The sequence below is a fragment of the Geotrypetes seraphini genome, chromosome 6 (genome assembly GCF_902459505.1).
Source record: "Geotrypetes seraphini chromosome 6, aGeoSer1.1, whole genome shotgun sequence".
Classification (NCBI taxonomy): domain Eukaryota; kingdom Metazoa; phylum Chordata; class Amphibia; order Gymnophiona; family Dermophiidae; genus Geotrypetes; species Geotrypetes seraphini.
In genome coordinates, this window is record NC_047089.1 from 69,930,849 (window position 1) to 69,956,995 (window position 26,147).

The 26,147-nt window shown below is 43.9% G+C and overlaps 1 protein-coding gene across 5 annotated transcripts in view; it reads left to right on the forward strand.

The window, feature by feature from the left end:
- Positions 1-26,147, forward strand: part of MTRF1 (mitochondrial translation release factor 1) — an 85,023-nt gene that overhangs the window by 22,844 nt on the left and 36,032 nt on the right. For all 5 annotated transcript variants that reach the window (XM_033947908.1, XM_033947904.1, XM_033947907.1 and 2 more), the window contains exon 3: positions 10,632-10,723. In XM_033947908.1, coding sequence (XP_033803799.1) covers positions 10,632-10,723 — 92 coding nt within the window. The remainder of the gene's footprint in view (positions 1-10,631; positions 10,724-26,147) is intronic.

Genomic DNA, 26,147 nt, shown 5'->3' on the forward strand with positions numbered 1-26,147 from the left:
TACAATACATACGAATATTTTAAAAAAATAAAAAAATAAAAAATAAATTACACTGTTTAACATACTCTTGACATTAGGTAAGGAGGGATGAAATACAATTCATCAAAGTAAAGAAGAGACATTCAGGGAATAAACACAAGGGTAATAGTTAAAAAAAATATAATAAAGTACAATGGAGTAGTAACATAAAAAAATCAGTTTGCAAAGGCATCTTTAAAAAGAAAAGTTTTTAAGTTACTTTTAAATTTTCCGAATTCCTTCTCCTCCCTTAAAAAAATAGGGAGGGCATTCCAAGTCTGAGGTGCAGTACATGAAAAAATAAATTGCCTTCTCGTATTTATACTTTTTAATGAAGGAATAGACAATTAAGTTTTGTTCGTTGGATCTTAAAATTCTCCTTGCAGAATATTGAATTAATAATTTAAATAAAAAAGCGGGGGTCATATTATATAGAGTTTTGAAGATGATTATACAAAGTTTAAAAGTTATTCTGTGAATAACTGGAAGCCAGTGAGCATTTTTAAGAAGCGGTGTTACATGGTCGAATTTTCTGGATTTGGTTATTAATTTAATTGATGCATTTTGTATGATTTGGAGACGTTTTATTTCATGTAAAGCAATTCCTTTAAATAGAGAATTGCAATAGTCTATTTTAGACATCACCAAAGAGTGAATCAGAATGTTGAGTGATTTGGGACATAGAAATTTTGAAATAGAGCGAATTTTACGTAATCTGTAAAAGGTAGTTTTCATGATGTTACTAATATGGTCGTGAAAAGTAAGTTTATCGAAAATTACCCCTAAAATTTTAATATTTTGGACTAATTGTAGCGGAACGTTTTGAATAGCGACAGGAGTAACAAGAGGGAAACTATCCTTCCATGGAAAAAGCATGATATTAGTTTTTTTGATATTAAGTGCCAATCTGTTTTCATCCAGCCAATGATAAATTTGGTCAAGTTTCCTATTAATATCCGAAATTTCAAGTACATCATTGTTATTTAGAGGATGCAGTAGCTGAATGTCATCAGCATAGGCAAAAACATGAAAGCCTACAGATTGGCATAATGTCAACAGTGGTGCCAGAAAAATATTGAAAAGTAAAGGAGAAAGAATAGATCCTTGGGGAACCCCATGTGCAATGTGTGATGGTTTAGAGGCAGATTCATTGAAAAAAACTGGATGTGCGATTACTGAAATAGGATGTAAACCACGCAAGAACTTCATCTGTAACCCCAATAGATTGGAGTCTATTGAGAAGAAGTTGATGATCAATCGTGTCAAATGCTGCTGAAAGATCAATAGAAATTAACAGCACCGATTGATGATGATCTAAGAAATATTGAATGGAAGTTGTCATGCCAATCAGGGAGTGTTCTGTGCTATGGTGCTGTCTAAAACCAGTTTGATTCGGATGTAACGCTTTAGTTTTTTCTACAAACTCTGAAATTTGGTTGAAAACAATTTTCTCTGTTAATTTTGCTAAAAAGGGGTTGTTAGATATAGGTCTATAATTGGATAGGTCATCATGACCGATATTTTTATCTTTAATAATGGGACGGATGTATGACTTTTTCCAATCCAGAGGTACAATGTTATTCAATAACATCCCTCCCATTGTATAGTTGTACCTCGAGTTTCTGCTCCCCACATGTAATACTTTACATTTCTCAATGTTGAACGAAATGGCAGATGAAGTTCAACAGGGTTCAGAGGAGAGCGACACGTCTGATAAAAGGTATGGAAAACCTGTCATATTCTGAGAGATTGGAGAAGCTGGGTCTCTTTTCCCTGGAGAAGAGGAGACTTAGAGGAGATAGGATAGAGACTTATAAGATCATGAAGGGCATAGAGAGAGTAAAGAGGGACAGATTCTTCAAACTTTCTAATAACAAAAGAACAAGAGGGCATTCAGAAAAGCTGATAGGAGACAGATTCAAAACAAATGCTAAGAAGTTCTTCTTTACCCAACGTGTGGTGGACACCTGGAATGCGCTTCCAGAAGACGTAATAGGGCAGAGTAATAGGGCTTGTAATTCAATTTTGAGAACCTCAATAGCTTCCTTCTGAGGGATGTTGGTATATAAAGCTGAGATATCGAAGGTCAGAAGTATGGCATGGGCTGGTATATCCTGGAGAGATGCTAAAAACTGAATCATGCTATTGGAGTCTAAGACATAGGAGGGCGCCAGAGGAACCCTATGTTTGAGATACAGATCCAAAAAAGCAGATAAAGATTCCAAGAGTGATCCTATTCCAGAAACTATTGGTCGACCTGGAGGGTTTAACAAGGATTTATGAATCTTTGGAACAAAGTAAATCACAGGTATACGAGGATATTTACAACTCAAAAACCTGAACTCTTTATCAGTGATGACACTAGTTTCAAGAGCCTGCACCAGGACATGAGAAATAACATCCTGGATAGCTTGTGTAGGATCATTCTGCAACAATGTATAATATGTGGAGTCACGTAGTTGACGTTGTGCTTCACTAACATACGAGTTAGTATCTTGGATAACTATTCCAACGAGATTGAATGGGTTGCTTTCCTCTAGTTCTGTCTGGCTAGAGCAGCGCATTTTTGAAGTTTTTTGCTCACGTCAAGAGTTTTTCATGACGTCATCACATTCATCACGTCCGGTTGCCTTCCTCCCTCTGGTTTAAATACCAGAGCGGGTGCCGGCGTTGTTTGTTGCATGGAATTCCTTTTACATTTTGCACGGTATGTACACTGTTGTGCTCCTTTCTGTTATGGCAGCTGCAAAGCATATTATATTTAGCATAGGTATGTGGTCTTGTGAAGTCCGTATCTATAGCTTTTTTGACATTCACATTTTTTGCATTTCAGATAACCTTTGAACACTGCTATGGTTGTTACCCTTTATCAGAATTAAATCTCTTTTCTGCGGGGTCTCCTGAAGCAGACACCGAAACGGGGCCGCGTCGGGACCCTGATGAGTTTTTGCTTTATAACCAAGTCAAGCTAAGTGCAGTTAAAAGTATTAGTGGCAACCTGAATGCAAGAAATTTCTTTTTGACCTATTTGCATACAGTACTTCAATTAAGGAATTAAGAGATATATACCTAGTTGAAACATTTTTACACCTTTGAGCTGGTCTCGCTTTTAACATTGATTAAGCAATGATTGGAAGATAAACTCTTTTCCTAAGAGGGGGTTACCTCTCCCTCTTCAGAGTTTTATTTCTCTGAGCTGAGTTTTTGTACAGCGAGCCCTCCTCTTAGGTTGTGTAGATTACTGAGTCAGTCTGTCTCCTATAGTTTAGTGCTTTTTCTGACTCACAGCAATTTTGTCCCTGCTGAAGTGGAAACACTTTCCAGATATGCAGCAAAGAATTGCATTGAGACCTAGAGATGGTTATGCTTATTGACAAGTTTTCCTTTATTTCTCATCTTTAGATCTACAAAGTATATCTGCTTGATTAAGTAATAAATTATGAAACTTTTTGCAGGGAGATGCTTTAGGCAGGGCTTCCATTTCCTTGTTATATTAAGCATTGATTACTGTTCAACCACATAAGAACTATGATAATGTGAGGAGGGGTGGAACATCCTATAGATAACATTCAATATAACACTTAAATTAAAACCATTTTAGGGACGGTGCATTGCACAGAGTTATGGGAATGTCAATTCTGTATTATACTTAGATCATATTTTTCTCATAAGCAATCCTTTCTTGTGGGATGTGCCAACACACCACACTGTTCAAAATGTCATACTAGGGATAACACTTTCAAGCAATGTGGAGCTATAGAAAAATCAGGGCTTTTGAGGGGGGGAGGGGGCTTTGGTTTATTATCTACAACAGATTATCGGTTCTCATATACATATGTCCTGTGTCGGTATTCTTTTTAATGAATCTAGCTGATATGGGCCTCAAGAACAGGGTAGGGGGATGAAACAGTTCTTGAGCAAAGCTTATATAATGGGGAAAAATGCATCCTTAATCATTGGCTTCTGATCTTTTGGTCCTGGAGAACAAGCTACATGCTTTTGATGTGAGAATCATCTGGGGCACAGTGCCATCTTAAAAGACAAAGGTTTTCCTCTTAATTTGTGGGTCATATCTCCAATCTCTCTCTCCTATAGCATGTAGTCTTGTACAAAATGGATTTCAAGAAACATGTCTAATACATGTTCCTTGGGCTCCAGGGGTGGGGGAAAGGAGGAGTGGGGTTAAATTTAAGGGTCGGTTTTGTTTTGGGTTGTTGGTTATTAAGCAGGGCAGTTTAAAATGACTTCAGTTAATACAAAATACACCAGCTAAGCTTATTTTCGGGAAACGAGAGTACGATCATGTTTCTCCTCTGTTGAGAAAGCTTCACTGGCTCCCAGTCCGCTTTAGGATCCAATTTAAATGTGCATGCATAATCTTCAAGCTTCTCTATGGAATATTTGATTCTTTAGTCTCCTTATTGGAATACCTTTAGATCTTGTCATTCGAGGAATACACATAAATATAAGTTATCTTTACCCTCCTGTAAGGGAATTAAATCTGTTGAAAAGCTTAGTCAATCTCTTGTCTTCAAGCTGGTAGAGATCTGGAATGGACTTCCTGACAATTAAAGCCCTGAAAACTCTGCTGTTCACACAATATTTAAACGGCTTAACTACAGTATCAGCAAAATGATAATACATCTATTCTCTCATGCTCTTCTTCTTATGTACTCTAGTCTTAATTACGTGTGAACCGAGTTAGAGAATGACACGGTGACAAAATTCATCACTGTTCCCTTCCCCACGGGAAACCATCTTCATGTCATTCTTTAAGGAGAGAGGGAAGAATCAGAGTATAATTAGGCACAACCACTGACCCGCAAGCTTTGCTTTGAAGAATGCTGGTGTAGAAGGACTGAGGTTGAAATAGACACTAGAAAATGACATGGGATTATTTCCAGCGGTTATCCGCAGGGACGGGGACAGTGATGAATTTTGTCACCGTGTCATTCTCTAAACCGAGTCAAGCTCTGTTGGGAGATGACCCGGTATAGAAATCGAAGATTAGATTAGACTTAGTTATGGGATCATAAGTCAAGGCTCTGTAGTCATTTTGGATGATCTTTTCACCCTGGTCTCGCATGCTATGGGACTAGGGTTTGGGTGGGTGTTAGGATTTTTAGGGGAAGTTAGCTTATTGATTCTTATATTTGATAATGTAGAAGTCTGCCTCATGTTGCTCTGTTTGAATGTTGTAATTTTTGTACAGAGGGGGGAGATGCTGGGGAATAGGGGATGATCATCAATTTTACAACGTGATGAACTTAGTTGGAATTTGTTGGTTTTCTGTATTTCTCTATTGGTTCAATAAACAAACTAAAAATAATGATAATGTAATGTGTCTAGTAGTTCTAAATCCTAGGGTTATGTATCTGAATCCGTAAGTTGCTTGCAGAATGCTGTCGATCATCTTCGAACTCTGCCTCCTTCCCAGGCAGCTACTGCTGCGCCTGCCCTCTCAGGTTTTTTTCTGTAAGCAAGTTGCTCAAAAATGCTTCTGCTCTGCTCTGTGGTTTTTATTATTTTCGGATATTTTTTCTTTTTTTGTAATTCTTTATTTATAGGCTGCATAAATACAAACAGAGGGAACCTATGCTAGATGGAAGTGGGGATTGAAGAAAGAAGGGAGCAGATGCAGGAAGGAAGTGGGGAGGAGAGAGAGGAGAGCAGACAATGGAAGTGGAGAGAGGGGGCAGATGCTAGATGGAAGGGGTAGAGAAAGAGGGCACATGATGGAAAGAGGAGATAAAAAAAAGTATATATGCTGGTTGGGGGGAAGGGGATAAATTTAGTGAAATACTGGAGGGGGTGAGGGAAAGAGGTGGCAAGCTGTAGGTAGATCAGTGAAAAGGTAAACTGAGGACTGGGTATTAAGAATTTAATCTAGACATATGCAGAAAATAAATTGAGAAGGACGACGGAAGAAAAGGAAAGGAGAGTGAAATGCCAAACCATGGGGTGTGGGAGAAGGAAGGGAGAGAGGGGAGACCATTGGGGAGGGAAGAAGATGGATGCCAGACCAATGGGGGTGGAGGGAGAGTTTCTGGAAGGGGCATAGAAGGATAGAAGATGTCATATAGAATGGGCAGAGAAAGGGCAGACAGTGGATGTAAGGAACAATGTGAAGAGAAGATGAGGAAAGCAGAAACCAGAGAAGACAAAGGTAGAAAAAAATTATATTTATTTTTTGCTTTAGGATAAAGTAGTATTGTAGCTGTGTTGATAAATATTTATAAAATGGAAATAAGGTGACCCTTTTATTGGACTAATTGTAATACATTTTTGACTAATTCAGAGACCAAAACCTCTTTCCTCGGGTCAGGACAGGATACTGTAACAGCAGTATACTTTACTGACCTGAGAAAAGAGGTTTTTGATTTCTGAAAGCTAATTGAAAAATGTATTAGTCCAATAAAATGGTATTATCATATTATCCATTTTTGTTTTATTCCCTCCCCCCCCCTTTGGCCCCCTTTTATTAAGCTGTGACAATATTAATTCTAATGCTCATAGGAGTTTTATGAGTGCCAGAGCTTTTACTGCCAAGGCCAGCAATAAAAAGGGCTAACGCAGCTTCATAAAAAGGGGGGGGGGAGGGTTATGAAGCCACGTGAGGCGTTTTTTTTTTGTTGTTTTTTTATTGCTGGCCATGACGGTAAAAGCTCCGATGCTCATAGAATTCATATGAGTGTTGGAGCTTTTATCGCCACAGCCTGCAATAAAAAGTTCTAATGCAGCTTCATAAAAGGGGGGGGGGTATTTGTTAATTTGTAAAGTGATGATTGCTATTTCTATGTTTTGGGTTTTTTGTTTGGTTTTTTTGTTTGTTTGTTTTTTCAAATTTTGCACAATATTAGGGGACATGCATCACTGTTTTTGTGGTGTTGCATTGTATGCAGAGTCCAGCTCCTTGGTGGCTCAGTTTAACTTTTGTCTACATATTTCTATTTTACCCCTCCCCCCCATTTTTTACAAAACCATAGTGCGGTTTTTAGTGCTGGTTGTGGTGGTAACAGCTTCGACACTCATAGGAATTCTATGAGCATCAGAGCTGTTAACCTCTGTGGCCAGTGCTAAAAACCGTGCTACGGTTTTGTAAAAAGGGGGCTTAGTTTGTGATTATGTATTCCAAACTGGGCGAAGGTGTTTTCTGTGTGTATGAAAGACATGGTTCTCTGTTAGCGTTGACTGTGCAGGATCAATCTGTACTAGTCCGGCTTGTTTAGTTATACAGTGGATGAATATATAAGATGCTACCGTTTCCTAGGTACACTCTTGTTGTGCGATGTGTGGATTGTTACTAAAAATCATATTTTTCATATAGATGAGGGGGGTGTCATAAAATGATGGGCCCTGGGTATCTATCGCATGCTAGGTACACCATTGGTCAGGACAGCTACTATTTTGACTTGGGGAAGGAAATGTTGGCTTTTGAGAGCCAACTGTAAAATGTTTTGAAGTCTTTTCAATAAGTAATCATCTTATTTTCAATTTTTTAAAAAAAGATTTGTACTGTAATTCTTATCCCCCCCTTTTTTACAAAACTGCGAAAGTGGTTTTTAGCACCGGCTGGTGCACTGAATGCTCTGCACTACTTCAGACGCTCATGGAGTTCCTGTGAACATCGGGAGCAACGCAGAGCATTCAGTGTGCTGGCCTGTGTTAACGCTTTTGCAGTTTTGTAAAAAGGGGGGTAGGTGGGTTAATTTTTACAGTTGTAATGTACAGTGTGTATAGTACCTCAGGGTAATGGAAAATTTTTGCTCACATCAACTCAGTCCTTTGCTCACAAAAAAAAAAAATTTTTTTGCTCACATGAACTTGATCCTTAGAGGGAACATTGTCCCGATGCATAGAAATGAGTGCAAGCTGGAGAGAGACAGTAGCCCTTGGTCACAGCTTTGTTTTGCTGTATTTGCAATATGGGAGCCAAGAAAGGAGTAAGCATGCCTCTGGATCAGGAAGTAAGGTACTGTAGGAATGGCCCAGATGAAATCCTTTGGATTAGTTGCCCATAGCCATAGCAGGAGTGGGACCCTCTTGGGGGTCTGAGCGAGAGAAGCAAGTGATGGCCAAAGGAGGGGACTAAGTCTCAGTGGCTGGTGCTTTGCTGGGATGTTTTACCTCTGAGTTTCTACATTATACCAGCCCATTTGAGGTCGGTCTCTGTGGAAGAAATTTTCAGAGTTCCAACTAGGTGCCTCTTTATAGAATTTCCTTGGTTCTGTCTAATATGTGAGATGTTTGTAAATTTAAGAACCTCCATACGAGTGACACTAAAATAACAGATTCTGTTTTACCATTCAGTAAGTACCCATAGATAACAAAATTTAAGGCCTTAGAGGGATTAGGCCCCAAATAGCCATGAGGTAAATTAGAGACTTATGTGCCAGCTCCAGGTTCAGCAGGAATTTTTTCTTTTTTGATGATTCCTGGTAGATCCAAAGTTTAGGAAACCATGGGGCAGGCTTTTTTCATTTGTCACCTGGTGTGATGGAAATCCCTCCCGAAGGAGTTAGACATGTCCAAAGAGCCACTGAAAAGTTCTCAACCCAACCAAGAAGAGAATGATGTGGAGCCATGACTTAAGGAGTTACTCACACTTTTTGTGACCCTTTTCATTTCATATCATTGAAACTAAAAGTGTCAAAAGTGTAGAATAACTTGTAAATTTCATGGCCTCGCATCATTCTTTTCTTGGTTGGGCTGAGAACTTTTCGGCAACCCCTCGTACTTGCAGTTCCATAGACTGGTGATGATCTGGTTGTTGAAAACAGGAATATATGGGTAGTGAATAGGTATATAATGGGTGTTGATGAGGGAAAGATTGTGACTATGTGATGGCAGGAGGTAACTTTAGTGTACCTGAACATAATGCTTGTTTTAGGGGGCTTTTATTTTACATGAGGAGGAAAGGGAAAGAGAAGGAAAAGGATGAGCTTTTTGAATTTTTCTTACAATTTTGTAGCTCTTATAGTACATAGTTTCATATATTTTACTATATAAATTCAAAAATCATGCCAAAGCTTTTCTCTCATCATATATGCTGTACATAACTGCTGTGACTCCTAGAATAATCACAATTTTTGTGAATCATTAATAGTAGCAAATACCTCATGGTTCCTCCTCGCTTCCCTTGAGAATATTTACCGGTAATATAAGATGCAGGTATATACTAGTGCTGATTTCTAATTTGAATTGATTTGTTTGGGGAATAATTGGACTTTATCCACCTCCCTCCCACTGTCACCCAAGCCACCACTGCTTCTGTAGAGCAGCAGTGGTGGTGGCAAAAGAAGCTACTCACTGCTCATCGTAGTCAGCATTCGTGCAGGTTGGGGGTCTCGCTCCCTTGGACACCACTTCCTGTTTTAGGGCAGAACCAGTAGCCTGTACGACTGCTGACTCCAGCCCCATAGTGAGTAGTTTCTTTTGTTGCCACTGCTGCTCTAGAGGAGTGGTGACAGCACCTTGGGTATCGGGGCAATCTGCTCCTGCTTTTAACCACTAGGGCATTTCTCGGGAAGTGGCTCTGATGATTGGGAATTTGTTGGCCAAATAATACCCAGAAATCACTAATGCAATATAATACCTCTGCAAGTAAGTATTCAAAGTGTGTATTCATTAACCATGATTTAGTCCCTTTAGGGGGTTGAAGAAAGCAAGATAAAGTAAATGCTGTCAGGGTTGGTTGATATATTGGGTTAACCATAGATATTGGATGGGCATAACATAGTGGAGGCAGATGCTGAAGTGTGGGGGGGGTGCACATAGGGAACAGAATTGGGGACTGGAGAAAGAGAGCAGAGGCTAAGTGTCAGGGTGGGGGGGGCAAATGCTAGACTGGGGGAACAGAGGCTGGATGGAAGAGGTGGGGACTGGAGAGAGAAAAAGGGTATTTACCAGCGATTTAGCAACTGTGTTTCACTATGCTACGAGCAAGTGGTTTGTACCATAGTCTCATAGTATGAGGGCTGATTGAAAAAGGAAAATGTTCAGATCCTATGGAGTCCTCTGATTCTGAATAAAAACAAACAGTCTTGTTACTTTTCAAAGTAGTGTTCTTCACATTCAGTACATTTCTTTGCAGCATTTTAAAAACGATTCAAAGACTTGCAGTTTTGTGGTGAAAGGCCTCCCAGAACACGCTTCATCAGTCATTCACGTTACCCTCTTTGAATTGCTTTTACTACCACAAGCTTGTCATAACATTTCAAGAGTTTCATTACCGCTGTTTAACACAAGATTCAATCACACCCTCTGGTGTACTCTCACAGACACATCTTCCTCATGTGCCATGACAAAACATATGAAGAAGTTCTTCCTCTTGCTGTAACCTAACAATGAAGACTAAGGCAGTCCAATTACAGGTTCAGAAACGTTGATGTATGAACTTCACAAGAACCAGCACAGCGTTGCCACATCTACTTCTTGGAAAGAAAAACATAAGCAGTCTCATTACTTTTCAATCAGCCCTTGTAGAAATAAGCAGCCTTAGGCTGTAATTTTTAGCAATCTGATACTGTTTGTTGTGAAGTTGGTAAAGCTCAGCAATTGCAGTTTGGTTAGAGTTGACGATATTTACGTTTTAACTTTCCATTTAACTTCAGATCTAGACAGCAGAGAGGAGAAACAGCTGCTGGACCTAGTACTAGAGGAAAGGAAATCCATCAACCAAATAATCAACATCTTGTACAGAAAGGTAAACGGAAAGCAGTTTAATAGATGGCTAGCAAGGTGATAGAGGTTCCTTGTACACTCTGTTCCAGATTTATTAAATATTTGATATATCACCCATTGTCAAAAACACCCAAGTGGTCCATGCTATATTTTGGGTTATGATCATAGGCGCCAGCTCTGTGGCTGCTAGAGAACTCAATATTTTTCCAGCACTGCTCAGACATCAGAGCTGAAATTTTTCCAATGTAGAGCTACAGGAGAAAGCAGGAAGTAGGGCTGTGTCTCCTCAGCTACTGCTCCCACTTTCCCCAGCAGCCTACTGGTCAGATATTCCTTAGCCAGCCAATAACTTGCAAAGGATGCAGGACCAGTGGCATGGGGGGGAGGGGGGTTCAAAGAAAAGGGAATATGCTGGACTGAGGAGGAGGAGATAAAGGGGAAGAAATAATGGGCCTGGAAACAGGAGAGGGAGAGAGATGGAGAAGTTGGACCCAGGGGGTGGTGTGGAGGCAGGGTGTATAGAGATACTGGATAGGAGGGTAGTTGGGAAGAGAAAGGGAGAGATGGTGGACCCTGGGGTGGTGAAGAAGGAGGGAGAGAGATGTTGGATGAAAGAGTAGTTGAGAAAAGGAGAGATGGTGGGATCCATTGCTGCAGCTGTTCTTCACTCTTTGGGCCGCCGACAGCATGACTGAAGTAAACATGCTCCAAAACAAGAGCTGTGGAGTCTAAGTTACCACTAAGACTTAGTTTCTAGTGGCAAAACAAAGAGAACACTATCGTCCTGCACTTGGGCGCAGTATCTTATATCCACATACCCCAGAAGAGCCCAAACTTGGACCCCTGAGGAAGACTTTTGGTCGCAACACGGACCTTGTTGGGTCCGGGGTCTCTTCAACATTGAAATTGTTAAAGTTTTTATTTATTCTCTTTATGAGAATGAAGTCTACATCTGAAAACATCATACTCGCAGCACTTGTTTTGGATTCTGGTTACTTCTGTGGATTTCTATGGGTCAACTTCCCTGTTGATTCTGAAGTAAACATGCTGCATTCCACTGCCTGTAAGATTTCCCTCTGCTATTGCTTCCTGTCCCCACTTAGGAGCGAAGCAGTAGCAGAGGGGAAAATTCCAGGCTGTTGAAGATAGTGTGCTTTCTTCATGCTGCTGGCGGCCTGAAGAATGCAAGAATAGCTACTTTATCAGATTCCATTGAGGGGAGGAATGTAGTGGGGATTCTGGGGGATCACAGGAGGGTAGTCATTAAGAGAAATGCTGGACTGTGTGGATGGAGAAGAAAAACAAGAAACAGATGCCAGACTTCCGGGGAAGGGCAGAGATGCCAGTCTGTGGTAGGGAGGAGGAGGGAAGGAGAGAAGAGGATATACCAGACCACAAAAAGGAGAAAGGGAACAAGAGAAATGTTGGCCTACTGGAGGGAGATGGAAGGAGAGAGAGATGCCAGACCAATCCAGGGCAAGCAATGACTTCCCTCATGTTTGTCTCAACAGCAGAGTATGGACTTTTCCTTCAGGAACTTGTCCAACCCTTTTTTTAAAACCAGCTACATTAACCCTCTTACCATATCCTCTAGCACCACGTTCCAGAGGTTAACTATTCTCTGAATGAAAAATATTTCCTCCTATTGGTGGGCCTCCAGAATTGTACACAATATTCTAAATGAGGTCTCACCAGAGTCTTATCCAGAGACATCAATAGCTCCTTTTTCATACTGGCCATACCTCTCCCTATGCAACCTAGCATCCTTCTAGTCACCTTTTCAACCTGTTTAGCCACTTTGATCATCGCATACAATCACACCCAAGTCCCGTTCTTCTGTCATGTACATAGGTTCTTCACCGTTCTGTACCGTTCCCTCGGGTTTTTGCAGCACAAATGCATGACCTGGGATCTGGAGCTGGAGGTAGCCAATGAGCCGGTTGAGGCTGTGGACTGTCTCCTAGTGGACCTGGTGTTATGAACTGCTCTTCACCGTGACAGTGCTGGACTTCTTTTGGGACATTGCTAGGGAGACTTATGTGAGAGTGATGAGTGTGGAGGGTGATGGGTGTGGTGGATGAGAGGGTGAGGATGTGGCGATTGGATGTATGGTTGGGGTTCTGTGTGGGAATCAGGGGCTATAATTGGCATGGGGTGAATATTTGATGGATTAAGTGGTGTGGTACCAGAGGAGTTGGTACTTATGCTGGGTTTGTGTGAATGGGTAGGTTGATAAAGTAGGACTAGTTGAGTGTGGTATGGTTGAGGTGACTTTGGCTTTTGGGGGTGCATCCTTCTTTAGTTCTGTTGGTGGGAGGTCATTTGGATCCCACTGGGTTCATGGGAAGGGGGGGAGAGGGGTTTGGGGGAGACATTTGGGTTTGTTTGGGTAAGTGTTCAAAGGGTTAAAATTGGTTTCCTATAATGTGAGGGGGCTTGATTCACCCCATAAGCATAGAGCCCTCTTTCAGGAACTGGTGCAGTCCCATGCAGATATTTGTTTTCTACAAGAAACGTACCTCACTAGGACTAGTGAGCGTTTGAGTGACTCAAGATATCCAGAAACTTGGTGGGCTTCTAGAATGGGGGAATCTAAGAAGAGGGATGCGAGTATATTGTTCACTGAACACATGGCAGTAGAACTACGTGATCCCCAGGGTAGTGCAACAGGGTAGTTTCTTATTGTGGTGGTATCCTTAAAAGGTCAGAAAATTACATTGGTTAATGTCTATGCCCCTAATGAGCAGCAGGAAGAGTTTTTCAAGGACCTGCTTTCCAGAGTAATACAACATCAAGAGTGCTTCTTGATTGTAGGGGATGATTTTAACATTAGCTATTTTCCTCTCGTATTGCAAGGAAGGCATTGAAGGGGTTCAAGTGCTCTCTAGGAGTGATAGATGCTTGGAGGTGGCTTAATGCTAGGGTTAACGATTTTACCTATTTTTCTCAGGTACATTGTAAATATTCTCACATTGATTTTTTTCTTGGTGGACAGGGACTTATTGTCCCAGGCCACAACAGCAGGGATAAAGCAGACCATGCCCCTATTTGGTTTTCTCTTGCTGATCTTGTAGGGCAGACGGGGCAGAAGTATTGGAGGTTAAATGATAATTTACTGGAAGATAAGACCCTGGTAGGGAAACTACAGGATATTTATAGTAGAATATCTGGATATCGACACTGGGGGGGAGGGGGAGAGACATCCTCTGGGGCAGTTTGGGTGGGTCTAAAATCAGCGATATGGGGACATCTTATGTCTTGGGGCTCCATCCTTTTTGTATATTTTTGAAGGTGAGGCCTCCAGAATTGTACACAATATTCTAAATTAGGTCTCACCAAAGTCTTATACAGGGGCATCAATACCACCTTTTCCCTACTAGCCATACCTCTCCCTATGCAACCTAGCATCCGTCTAGCTTTCACCGTCACCTTTTCAACCTGTTTGGCCACCTTTAAGATCATCACATACAATCACACCCAAGTCCCGCTCTTTTATTGTGCACATAAGCTCTTCACTCACTAATCTGTACCATTCCCTTGGGTTTCTGCAGCCCAAATGCATGACCTTGCATTTCTTAGCATTAAATTTTAGCTGCCAAATTTCAGACCATTCTTCAAGCTTCGTCAGATCTTTCTTCATGTTAATCGCACTATCCGGTGTGTCTACACCAGGGGTGTCAAAGTCCCTCCTCGAGGGCCGGAATTCAGTCGGGTTTTCTGGATTTCCCCAATGAATATGCATTGAAAGCAGTGCATGCAAATAGATCTCATGCAGATTCATTGGGGAAATCCTGAAAACCCGACTGGATTCTGGCCCTCGAGGACCGACTTTGACACCTGTGGTCTACACTATTGCAGATTTTGGTATCATCCACAAGGAGGCAAATGTTACCCAACAACCCTTCAGCAATATCGTTTATAAAAATGTTAAAAAGAACAGGCCCAAGATCTTGATTCTTGAGGCACACCACTGGTAACATCCCTTTCCTTAGCATAGCAGCAAATGAATCCAGAGACAAGTGGGATAGCTCACATCGACCAGCAGGTGGAGATAGAGAAACTGATTAACAGGTGGTCTTATAGACTGGTATTCCTCCTGTCCATTCAGTTTGCTCTATCTCCCAGCAGGGGTTTGGAGCTCTCACTCTAGCTCCTGGATTCTGGCTGTGCAGGAATAAATTTCTGGGACTTTTATATTCTTCTGTTGAGACTAGTTCTCTTCAGTTAAGAAAGGGGTGTCTGGCTGAGCGGTGCCAGCTTTGGGAGCTACACCTGGGCCCCCCCAGGTCCCTTCTCCACCCTCCCCTCCATTGGATTGAGGGGTTTCATTTGGCTCTGTGTTCTTTCTTCTTTCCAGTTTATAAAAAAAAAACAAACCAGGGTCAGAGCCTTTCTGTGCTGTGCTGTGCCTCCAGGTCAGCGTTCAGCCTGTACCTGCCAGCTATAACCTTTCTTCGGTTGAATGTGTGCTTGTGTTAGGTGAGTTGGAATTTGAGTTTGGCGTGCGATTTGGGCCGTTTCGAGGGGTTAGTTCGGGAGTTCTGCGTCGGTGGTTTTTGGCGGGATTCTCAGTTTAAAAATAAAAAATAAAAAGTCCCCATGGCTGCAGAAACAGTGTTTGCGCTGTGGGAAGCGCAGGACACCATCGGGTCTGTGCTATGCAGGATGTGTAGACGCGCAGGCAGAGGATTTGTTTTCGCAGCTGGGTGAGGGGGAGTTTTCCAGCGCTGAAGAGGCGCGCTCAAGCTCCTCTTCCCGCACGGTCGCGTCAGCCATGTTGCCGACCACGCGGATGCCTGAAGCGAGTGCGGCGGCTCCCGATGCGTCGGGTGCGCTGGGGGAGGCCACGTTTTTGCCCCACGGGACAGGCAATGCTGGACCGGCAGAAGGTGGGCTCAGCTCATTTTCACCAGAGTTTATTATGATGTTGCACAGGGCTTTTGTGTTGCAGAGCTCTCAACCTGCTCAGGCAGTGTATTTGGGGCTGCCTTTGTTGCCTACTCTGTCTGCTTCTCCTATTATTCCTGATTCGGCGGGGCCTGCTTCCTTTACTAAGGTCGCTCCTCCGGTGCAGGCTCAGGCGGCCAAGCGGCGCAGGCTTGCAACGGCGGATGAGGGGGAGGCTATCCCCATCTCCCCCGTATCTCTGATCCTTCCTGAGGAGTTGGAGGACGGTGAGGTCCCGGATTTAGACGCGGAGGAGCTGTCGGGTAGGGACGGGGATGATCCTTCCGCGCTCCGTCTGTTTCACAGGGAAGAACTTTCTTGTTAATTTCTAAAGCTTTACAAGGTTTGAACATCTCGCAGGAGGATCCGCCAGTGTCAGGATCCGCGAACCCCCTTATGGCCGGAACTCGCAAGCTGGCTATATCCTTTCCGGTGCATGAGGCTATGCAGGAGCTTATCACGACGCAATGGGACACGCCGGAGGCAAGTCTGTGGGTGTCGAAAGCCATGCGACAGTTGTATCCTATTGCTCCTGCGGAACTAGAAAAGTTTAAGTTGCCTAGAGTGGACGCGTTGGTAGCCGCGGTCACCAAAAAGACTACCCTGCCGGTGGAGAGGGGTGCTGCACTGAAGGATGTTCAGGATAGGAAGATTGAGTCGTCGCTTAAAATGTCCTTTGAGGTAGCGGCAGTCACCTTGCAAGCGGCGGTTTGCAGTTCATATGCTGTGTGTGCTTGTTTGCAATGGTCGCAACTCATGGCGGATAACATGATGGAGTCCGGGGGTTCTGTTCCCGCGGAGATGGCTGATCTGGAATCTGGTCTGGCGTATTTGGCAGATGCCTTGTATGATATTATTCGTGCTTCTGCCAAGCAAATGGCTCTTTCTGTGATTTCTTGCAGGTATTTGTGGCTTCGTAATTGGGCGGCGGATGCGGCGTCCAAGCTTCGTCTCGTGAAACTCCCTTTTAAAGGACGGTTGTTGTTTGGGGAAGACTTGGATAAGTTGGTGAAGGATTTTGGTGATACCAAAACGCAACGCTTGCCAGAGGATAGGTCTAGACCCCCTCTGAAGACCTCAGTTGCGAGACCGCGCTTCCGGGATGTTAAGAGATATAGGCCTGGTAAGCCTTCCTTCCAGCCCGCTTACGGTTCGTTCTCTGCTGCGAGACCTAGATTTCCTCAAAAGAGTTCCTTTTGTGCAGCGAAGCCCCCGGCAGGTCAGCCAGCCCGTGCTCCAGCAAATCGCACTCCCCAATGACGGGGTCTTGGCTCCCTCTGCCATTCCTTTAGGGGGGCGGCTGTCTGCCTTTCTGGCGGAGTGGGCCAAGATCATGTCAGATTGGTGGGTTTTGGACATTATTCAAGATGGTTACAAGTTAGAGTTCGCCTCTCCCGTCGCCGATTCTTTCTTGGTGTCCCCGTGCAATGGGGCGGCCAAGGGGGAATCGGTCCGCCTGACTCTTCAGGTTCTTCTGGATCTGGGGGCGGTGGTGCCGGTGCCCCCGGACGAGGTGGGTCTCGGCAGGTATTCCATTTACTTCATTGTGCCCAAAAAAGGGGGGTCATTCAGGCCTGTGCTGGATCTCAAAAGGGTCAACAAATTTCTCAGGGTTCGCCATTTCCGAATGGAGACAGTTCGCTCGGTCATTGCGGCGGTAAAACCAGGGGAGTTTCTCATGTCCCTCGATCTCAAGGAGGCGTACCTCCATATTCCGATCTGGCCTCCGCATCAGCGGTTTCTTCGGTTTGCGATCCTGGGCCGGCATTATCAATTTCGGGCGATGCCCTTTGGTCTTGCTACGGCTCCCCGCACCTTTTCGAAGGTGATGGTGGTAGTGGCAGCTTTTCTGCGCAAAGAGGGAATTCGTGCGCACCCTTACTTGGACTAGTTGATTCGCGCCTCTTCTAGGCGGGAGAGTTTGGCGGTGACTCAGAGAGTGATCTCTCTCCTCCAGTCTTTGGGGTGGATAATCAACTTTCCCAAAAGCTCTCTGTCCCCGTCCCAGTCATTGGAGCATCTGGGAGTGCGGTTCGACACTTGTCTGGGGAAGGTGTTTCTGCCCCGGGACTGGGGAGAGAAGTTGCAGTCTCAGGTTCGTCTGCTTCTCAAGTCGCCCAGACCTCGGGTTTGGGATTATGTACAGGATCTGGGATCGATGGTGGTGGCTCTGGAGGTGGTCCCCTGGTTCCACATGAGGCCGTTGCAGAAGTCTCTCCTTTCCCGGTGGTCCCCGGTGTCTCAGGACTACAATCGGCGTCTCCAGTGGAGTCCTCGGGTGGCCCGCAGCATGCGGTGGTGGCTCAGTGAGTCCAATCTATTCCGGGGCATGCCGCTGGCGACGCCGGATTGGGTCGTGATTACGATGGATGCCAGTCTTCTGGGCTGGGGAGCTCAGTGCCTGCAGGCTTCGGCGCAGGGTGTTTGGTCCTCGGAGGAGGCCCAGTGGTCGATCAATATGCTGGAGTTAAGGGCGATCAGGCTTGCGCTTCTGGCGTTTCACTCCATGATTCAGGACCGTCCGACCAGGGTCTTTTCGGATAGTGTCACGGCGGTGGCGTATATCAATCGCCAGGGGGGTACCCGGAGTCCTCAGTTGGCCGAAGAGGCAATGGTTCTGTTTCGATGGGCGGAGGCGCATGTTCCTCTTCTCTCGGCGGCACACATTGCGGGTCACGAAAACGTTCAGGCGGACTTTCTCAGCAGAAATCTTCTCGATCCAGGCGAGTGGGAGCTGTCCGCTCGGGCGTTCAATCTGCTGGTCCTAAGGTGGGGTCTTCCGGAAATGGATCTAATGGCCTCGTCCCGCAATGCGAAGCTTCCTCGGTTCTTCAGCAGACACAAGGAACAGGAGTCGGAGGGGGTGGACGCGTTAGCCCTCCCGTGGCCTCCGGGTTGCCTTCTTTATGTATTTCCTCCTTGGCTGATGATAGGTCGGGTGTTGCACCGTATCTCTCTCTTTCAGGGCAGAGTGATCCTGGTGGCTCCAGATTGGCCGCATCGGCCGTGGTACGCGGACCTGAAACTGTTGTCAGCGGGCGATCGGCTGACGTTCCCGGTGACTCCGGACTTACTGACTCAGGGTCCCATCGCCATGGAGGATCCGTCCCACTTTGGTCTTACGGCCTGGCTCTTGAACGGTCACGGCTGAGACGTCGGGGCTATTCGGAGCAGGTTATTTTCATTCTCCTTCAGGCTAAAAAGATTTCTACCTCTGCCTCCTATGCTAGGGTCTGGAGAGTTTTTGAGTCTTGGTGTGGGGGGCAGGGTATTTCTCCCTTCCAGGCGTCTCTGTCGGCTATTCTGTCCTTTCTGCAGGAGGGCGTAGCGAAAGGATTGGCCTATAATTCCCTGAAGGTTCAGGTGGCGGCCATTGCTTGTTACAGGGGCCAGGTCTCTCGTTCTACGCTCGCGTCGCAACCCGACGTGGTTCGTTTCCTCAAAGGGGTTCATCATATCCGGCCTCCTGTCAAACGTACCTGTCCCGCGTGGAGTCTTAAACTGGTCCTTGGGGGATTGCGAACGGCACCTTTTGAGCCTTTGTCTGCGGCTACTCTGAAGGTTGTCAACGTTAAAAACTGTGTTTTTGGTGGCTATAGCTTCGGCCAGGCGGGTGTCGGAGTTACAGGCACTGTCCTGCAGGGATCCGTTTTTGCACATTTCGGATGCTGGGGTGTCTGTTCGGACGGTGCCGTCCTTTCTGCCTAAGGTGGTTTCTTCCTTTCATGTGAACCAGTGTTTATTCCTCCCGGCGTTTCGGCGGGAGGATTGGGGGGAACACTTCTCTTCGTTGCGCCTCCTGGATGTAAGCCGGATTGTGCTGCATTATTTGGGGGTGACTAACGACTTTCGTCGGTCGGATCACCTGTTCGTGTTGTTCGCGGGCAAGAACAAGGGTATGGCTGCGTCTAAGGCTTCCATTGCTCGTTGGGTCAAGGAGACGATTGCTTCAGCTTATTTGCTAGCGGGGAAGCCGTTACCAGAGCAGCTTCGTGCTCATTCGACTCGAGCGTTGGCTACGTCTTGGGCGGAGTCCAGAGGTCTTTCTTTGGAGGAGATTTGCCGTGCGGCTACTTGGTCGTCTGGGAACACCTTTTCCAAACATTACCGATTGGATGTGGCGGCCCATGCGGAGGCTAGGTTTGGCACTTCAGTGATTGCGGAGGCGGCGTTAGCTTCCCACCCGGTTTGAGTTTTGCTTTGCTACATCCCACTTGTCTCTGGATTCATCTGCTGCTATGCTAAGGAAGAAAAAATTATGTTCTTACCTGTTAATTTTCTTTCCTTTACAAGCAGCAGATGAATCCAGAGCCCCACCCTTTCTGGGTACAATCTGTCTGTGTTTTGTGTGGCGTTGCTCAGTTGGGTTATGGTTGGTAGTTCTGTTCTTTAGTTTACTTGTTGCAATTCGATACTGGAAAGAAGTTTTTGATTGCTTATTCTCTTATCTTGGGATGCTTGGGCAAGGAGCATAACTGAATGGACAGGAGGAATACCAGTCTATAAGACCACCTGTTAATCAGTTTCTCTATCGCCACCTGTTGGTCGATGTGAGCTATCCCACTTGTCTCTGGATTCATCTGCTGCTTCTAAAGGAAAGAAAATTAACAGGTAAGAACATAATTTTTCCTTCCTCAGAGCGATCTCCATTGATCACTACCCTCTGTCGCCTTCCACTCAAACCAGTTCTTGACCCAGCCTGTCACTTTAGGACCCATCCTGAGGGCACTCAGTTTATTTATTAGATGTCTGTGTGGAACACTGTCAAAGGCTTTGCTAAAATCTAAATACTAGCGCACATCCTCTATCCAATTCTCTGATCACCCAGTCAAAGAAATTGATCAGATTTGTCTGACAAGACCTACCTCTAGTGAATCCATGTTGCCTCCGGTCCTGTAATCCATAGGATTACAGAAACTTGACTTTCTCTGTTTTAAAAGGGTTTCTATTAATTTGTTTTCCACAGAAGTCGGACTTATTGGCCTGCAATTCCCTGCTTCTTCCTTAATTTCACTTTTGTTCCTTACTTCCACTTTTGTGGAGAGGGACCACATCCTCCCTTAGCCAGTGCTCCGGTACCACTCCTAGCTCTAGAGACTCATTGAAAAGGTCAGTCAGCGGAGCTACCAGAACTTCCCTAAGTTCTTTCAGCACCGTAGGATGTACACCATCAGGCCCCATTGCTTTTTCTACCTTTATTTTAGTTAGCTCCTCACGAACACAACCCTCTGAAAATCGATCAGGGTCTATTACTCCTCCATCCCTATTCATGTGTCTTCTGCGATCCCGCTTCAACCGTGAACACAGAACAGAAATATCTGTTGAGCAATTCGGCCTTATCTTTATCAACTTCTACATATTCCTCCCCTTCACCTTTGAGTCTCACAATGCCACTTTTGCACTTCTTCCTATCACTAATATATCTAAAAAAGTCTTGTTTTACCATATCAGCTATTTTTTTTTTCTTACATTTGCATCTTTGCTTTCCTGACTACAAGACCATCCTCTCTTAACTTTTCCAGATATTTTTGCCTGACTTCTCTTTCTGTGTATTTTTGTTTTTTGTTGTTTTTTTTGTAGTTTATGAAAGCTAACTCCTTATTCCATACCTTTATAGGCTACTACTTATGAGAACCAAAGTGGCCTTCTTTTCCTCTTACTTTTACTTTCTTGCCTCACAAACATCCTAATTAGCTGATAAATAAACACCTAAATTGACAAGCTGTAAACATCTAAGAATAGAAGCCCTCTTGATAATGTTCTCTGTTGCATGTTGATGAAACTATATAGCAAGAATAAATTGAACAACAGACAATTAATTACAGCAGTAAAAAATATTCAAATATCAGTACATACTATAGCATAGTAGGTATTTAAATTGTCAACAAAATATGCAATAAAACATTTGAATTGACATGGGCTCCTTTAACAAAGGCGCATTAACGGTTTAACGCGCCTAATAGCGCGCACTAAACCGCCAGATGCGCTAGCCGCTACCGCCTCTTCTGGAGCAGGCGGTAATTTTTCAGCCAGCGCGGGGGTTAACGCGTGATGAAAAATCACGCATGTTAAACCCGCTAGCGCAGCTTCATAAAGGAAGCCCTATAAGTTGGAAGCAAAGGTGGAACACAGACGGATAAGACCGAGTACTAGGAGTGAGTCTGATTTATTTAAAAAATCTGCTTAATTCACAAGCAATTACAATAAAACATATATATAATTTCAAAATAACATAAACAAACAATAAAAAACAGTAATATTCAATTAATTGAACATAACATAAGAATTGCCTCAACTGGGTCAGACCAGAGGTCCATCGTGCCCAGCAGTCCGCCCACGCGGTGGCCCAACAGGTCTAGGACCTGTGCAGTAGCTCTCTATCTATACCCCTCTATCCCTTTTTCCAGTAGGAAATTGTCCAATCCTTTCTTGAACCCCTGCAACGTACTCTGCCCTATTACGCCCTCTGGAAGCGCATTCCAGATGTCCACAACACGCTGGGTAAAGAAAAACTTCCTAGCATTCATTTTGAATCTGTCCCCTTTCAGCTTTTCCGAATGCCCTCTTGTTCTTGTGTTCTGAAAGTTTGAAGAATCTGTCCCTCTCTACTCTCTCTATGCCCTTCAAGATCTTGTAGGTTTCTATCATGTCCCCTCTAAGTCTCCGTTTTTCCAGGGAGAAGAGCCCCAGTCTCTCCAATCTTTCAGTGTATGAAAGGTTTTCCATGCCTTTAATCATTCGTGTCGCTCTCCTCTGAACCCTCTCAAGTATTGCCATATCCTTCTTAAGATACGGTGACCAATACTGGACACAGTACTCCAGGTGCGGGCGCACCATTGCCCGATACAACGGCAGGATGACTTCTTTTGTTCTGGTTGTAATACCCTTCTTGATAATACACAACATTCTGTTTGCCTTCTTTGAGGCTGCTGCACATTGTGCCGTTGACTTCATTGTTGTGTCCACCAGTACGCCCAAGTCCCTTTCAAGGCTACTTCCCTCTAATACTAATCCCCCCATTTGGTAGCTGAACATCCGGTTCTTTTTCCCTATATGCATGACCTTGCATTTCCCTACATTGAAGTTCATCTGCCATTTATTCGCCCACTCCTCCAGTTTGTTTAGGTCCCTTTGTAGTTCCTCACACTCTTCGGCAGTTGTAACCCTGCTACAGAGTTTGGTGTCATAAAACTTCACATTTCGTCCCCGTTTCCAGGTCATTAATAAATACATTGAAAAGCAGTGGTCCAAGTACTGACCCCTGCGGAACTCCGCTCGTGACCCTCATCCAGCCCGAGTAGTGACCTTTCACTCGAACCCTCTGCCTTCTGCCTGCCAACCAGTGTTTGACCCATCTGTGTACATCCCCTTCCACCCCGTGATTCCACAGCTTCTTAAGTAGCCGCTCATGGGGTACCTTGCCAAAGGCCTTTTGGAAGTCAAGGTAAATGATGTCTACGGGTTCGCCTTGGTCCAACTGGTTGTTTACCCCCTCAAAGAAGAGCAGTAAGTTTGTTTGGCACAATCTTCCCTTGCAGAAGCCATGTTGGCTCGCTTTCATCAGCCCATTTTTTTCGATGTGCTCACCGATGCTATCCTTTATCAGTGCTTCTACCATCTTGCCCGGAACCGATGTCAAACTTACCGGCCTGTAGTTTCCTGGGTCTCCTCTCGATCCCTTTTTAAAGATAGGTGTAATATTTGCTGTCTTCCAGTCCTCCGCGATCTCTCCAGTTTTCAAGGATAGGTTGCAAATTTGTTGGAGTATTCCCGCTATCTCGTTTTTTAGTTCTTTTAGTACCCTAGGGTATATTCCATCAGGGCCTGGTGATTTGTCGCTTTTTAATCTTTCTATCTGCTGGAGGACATCCTCGTGGCTTACCTCTATTGTTGACAATTTTTCTTCTTGGTCTCCATGGAAGATCCTGTCTGGTTCTGGTACACTGGATGTGTCCTCGCTTGTGAAGACTGACATTGGTTTCAAAAAGTCAAATAACCTTATCAGACTCAAAACTTCTTACTTTCCAAAAGATACATCCAGTGAGCCATTAACTCAAGATACCTTGGATAACTCAAACTATTATCGGTTTTAAATGCTTACTTAAATAGCAGTAAGTAGAAAATAAGAGGACTAAGTTAAAGAAAGTTGCATGTGAAGTCAGTAAAGTGCATGAATAAAATATAAACTAGGGTAGGAGTGAATGAGAAGTCCTATTACAGTATGTAGAGTCAGTGTTAAGTCTACATACATAGCTTTTAGTAATCATAAAGTTTTCCAGAAAATATGTTTGTTTGTTTTTTGAAAATCTAAAAGTATGCATGTAGGTCCAGACTCCACCCCTAGGTGTGGGTACAAGTATGCATAAAATGGGATTATGTACTACCAGCATATTCTAGATCGGTGTCTCTCAAATTGAGTGTCCCAGCACAGTGGTGTGCCCCAAAGAGATTCCAGGTATGCCTCAAAGAGATTCCAGAATTTTACTTTATTTTTTTTTAATTCCCTTCATAAGTATACACTTGAATAGATGGTATGTACGTTGCGTATGCAAGAGTCTGTCAATATGAGCGTCTGTGTACATAATGATACAACCGCCCAGATAAGCATCTTTTTATATCTGATTGGTCCTTGAAAACCAATGGCAAGTAATTTTTATTTTGACTTTTTATGCATTAGTTATCTTAACTTGAACAACAAAGCAATCAAGGCTTGTTACCGTTTGGATCTTCGTTTGGATCTTCTTATCTTTGCGAACTTGGATTTTCAACTCTGACAGAAATTTAAGTTATTTTGCATTTAGAAACGAGCACATCCATCGCATTGATTAGCAATTCCATTCTATCATCTTTAGTTTCACCATTGTTATAATTACCTATATATAGCATAAAGAAAGTACAGTGGTGCCTCACACAACGAACTTAATTGGTTCCAGGAGCAAGTTTGTTATGCGAAAAGTTTGTTATGTGAAACGCGTTTTCCCATAACAATACATGTTAAAAAAAATAATTCGTTCTGTAGCATAAAATATGCTAAGATGACATAAAAAAAGATAAATTTTTGGTTATTATTTTTATTTAGATACATCTAACAACATAATTGTTTTTTAAAACAACACACATTTTTTAAATTTAAAGACAGACTAAGTAGAGTCTAATTTTACAGTGAGAGAGGGCAGAGTCTCAGCGGCAAAAACTGGGACAGTTCATTTTTTTTTCTAGCATTGGGGAAGCGGCGAGAGTAGCTCCGCCCCCCCCAACGCATCAGCAGTAGGCGCCGGGCCCCTGCGAGCCGACGGTCCGCCACTGCACAGGGAGCCAGGCGGAGAGAGGGCAGTTAATAGCAGTGCCTGCGCGGAAGGATGCAGCTCGGGCGACTTCATTGTGTGAAACGAAGTTCGTTGTAGGAAGCAAGACATGAAGTTCGTTGTGCGCAGCGTTCGCTGTGCGAGGCGTTCGTTATGCGAGGCACCACTGTATAAATAACTCTCAAATTTAAATTTTTAGTTGCTTTTGCAATTTTATAATTTCAATTATGAACTACAAAAAAAATTTGCTCCATTTAGTGTGCTGGAGCTACAAAAGTTTGAGAGAGACTGCTCTAGGCAGTTTTGAAATAAGCCATTTCTATGTGCAAATCTCTTGTTTTATGTGCATAAATTATTTCTAAAATTGCCTCCAAGGTTGTTTCTTGGCATCCCTTAAAGCACGGTTTTCTAAATATGTCCTAGCAACATCATAGGTAGTTGAGGGTTTTTTTGGTGGGTTTTATTTTTTTAAATTCACTTGGAATATGCATCAGATAAATTTTTACTAATTGGAGATTAATCTATGCAAATTTATCTTGTGCATGTTTATTATGACTATCATGAAAGCTCAACTGATTTGTGGGTCTTGTACTAAGATGAAGAAGAAAAGCACAGTTACTTACCGTAACAGGTGTTATCCAGGGACAGCAGGCAGATATTCTCTACATGTGGATGACGTCGTCCACGGAGCCCCGTCGCGGACAGCTTATCAAGCAAACTTGATTGAAGATCTCAAAGTTTGCTAGTGCTGTACCACGCATGCGTGAGCCTTCCCGCTCCACTAGAGGGCGCGTCACCTCCTCGTGGTCTTCAGTTCAGATAGCTAGCAAAGAAGCCAACCTGGAGAGGTGGGAGGGTTGCGAGAATATCTGCCTGCTGTCCCTGGAAAACACCTGTTACGGTAAGTAACTGTGCTTTATCCCAGGACAAGCAGGCAGCATATTCTCTACATGTGGATGACCTCCAAGCTAACCAAAAAGGGACGGAGGGAAAATTGGCAATTTATGAAAACAGATTATGCAGAACCGACTGACCAAATTGGCCGTCACGTCTGGAAAAAGCATCCAGACAATAGTGAGAGGTGAAGGTATGAACCGAAGACCAAGTGGCAGCCTTACAGATCTCCTCAATAGGCGTGGACATGAGGAAAGCGACCGACGACGCCATCGCTTGGACTTTATGCCCCGTGACTTG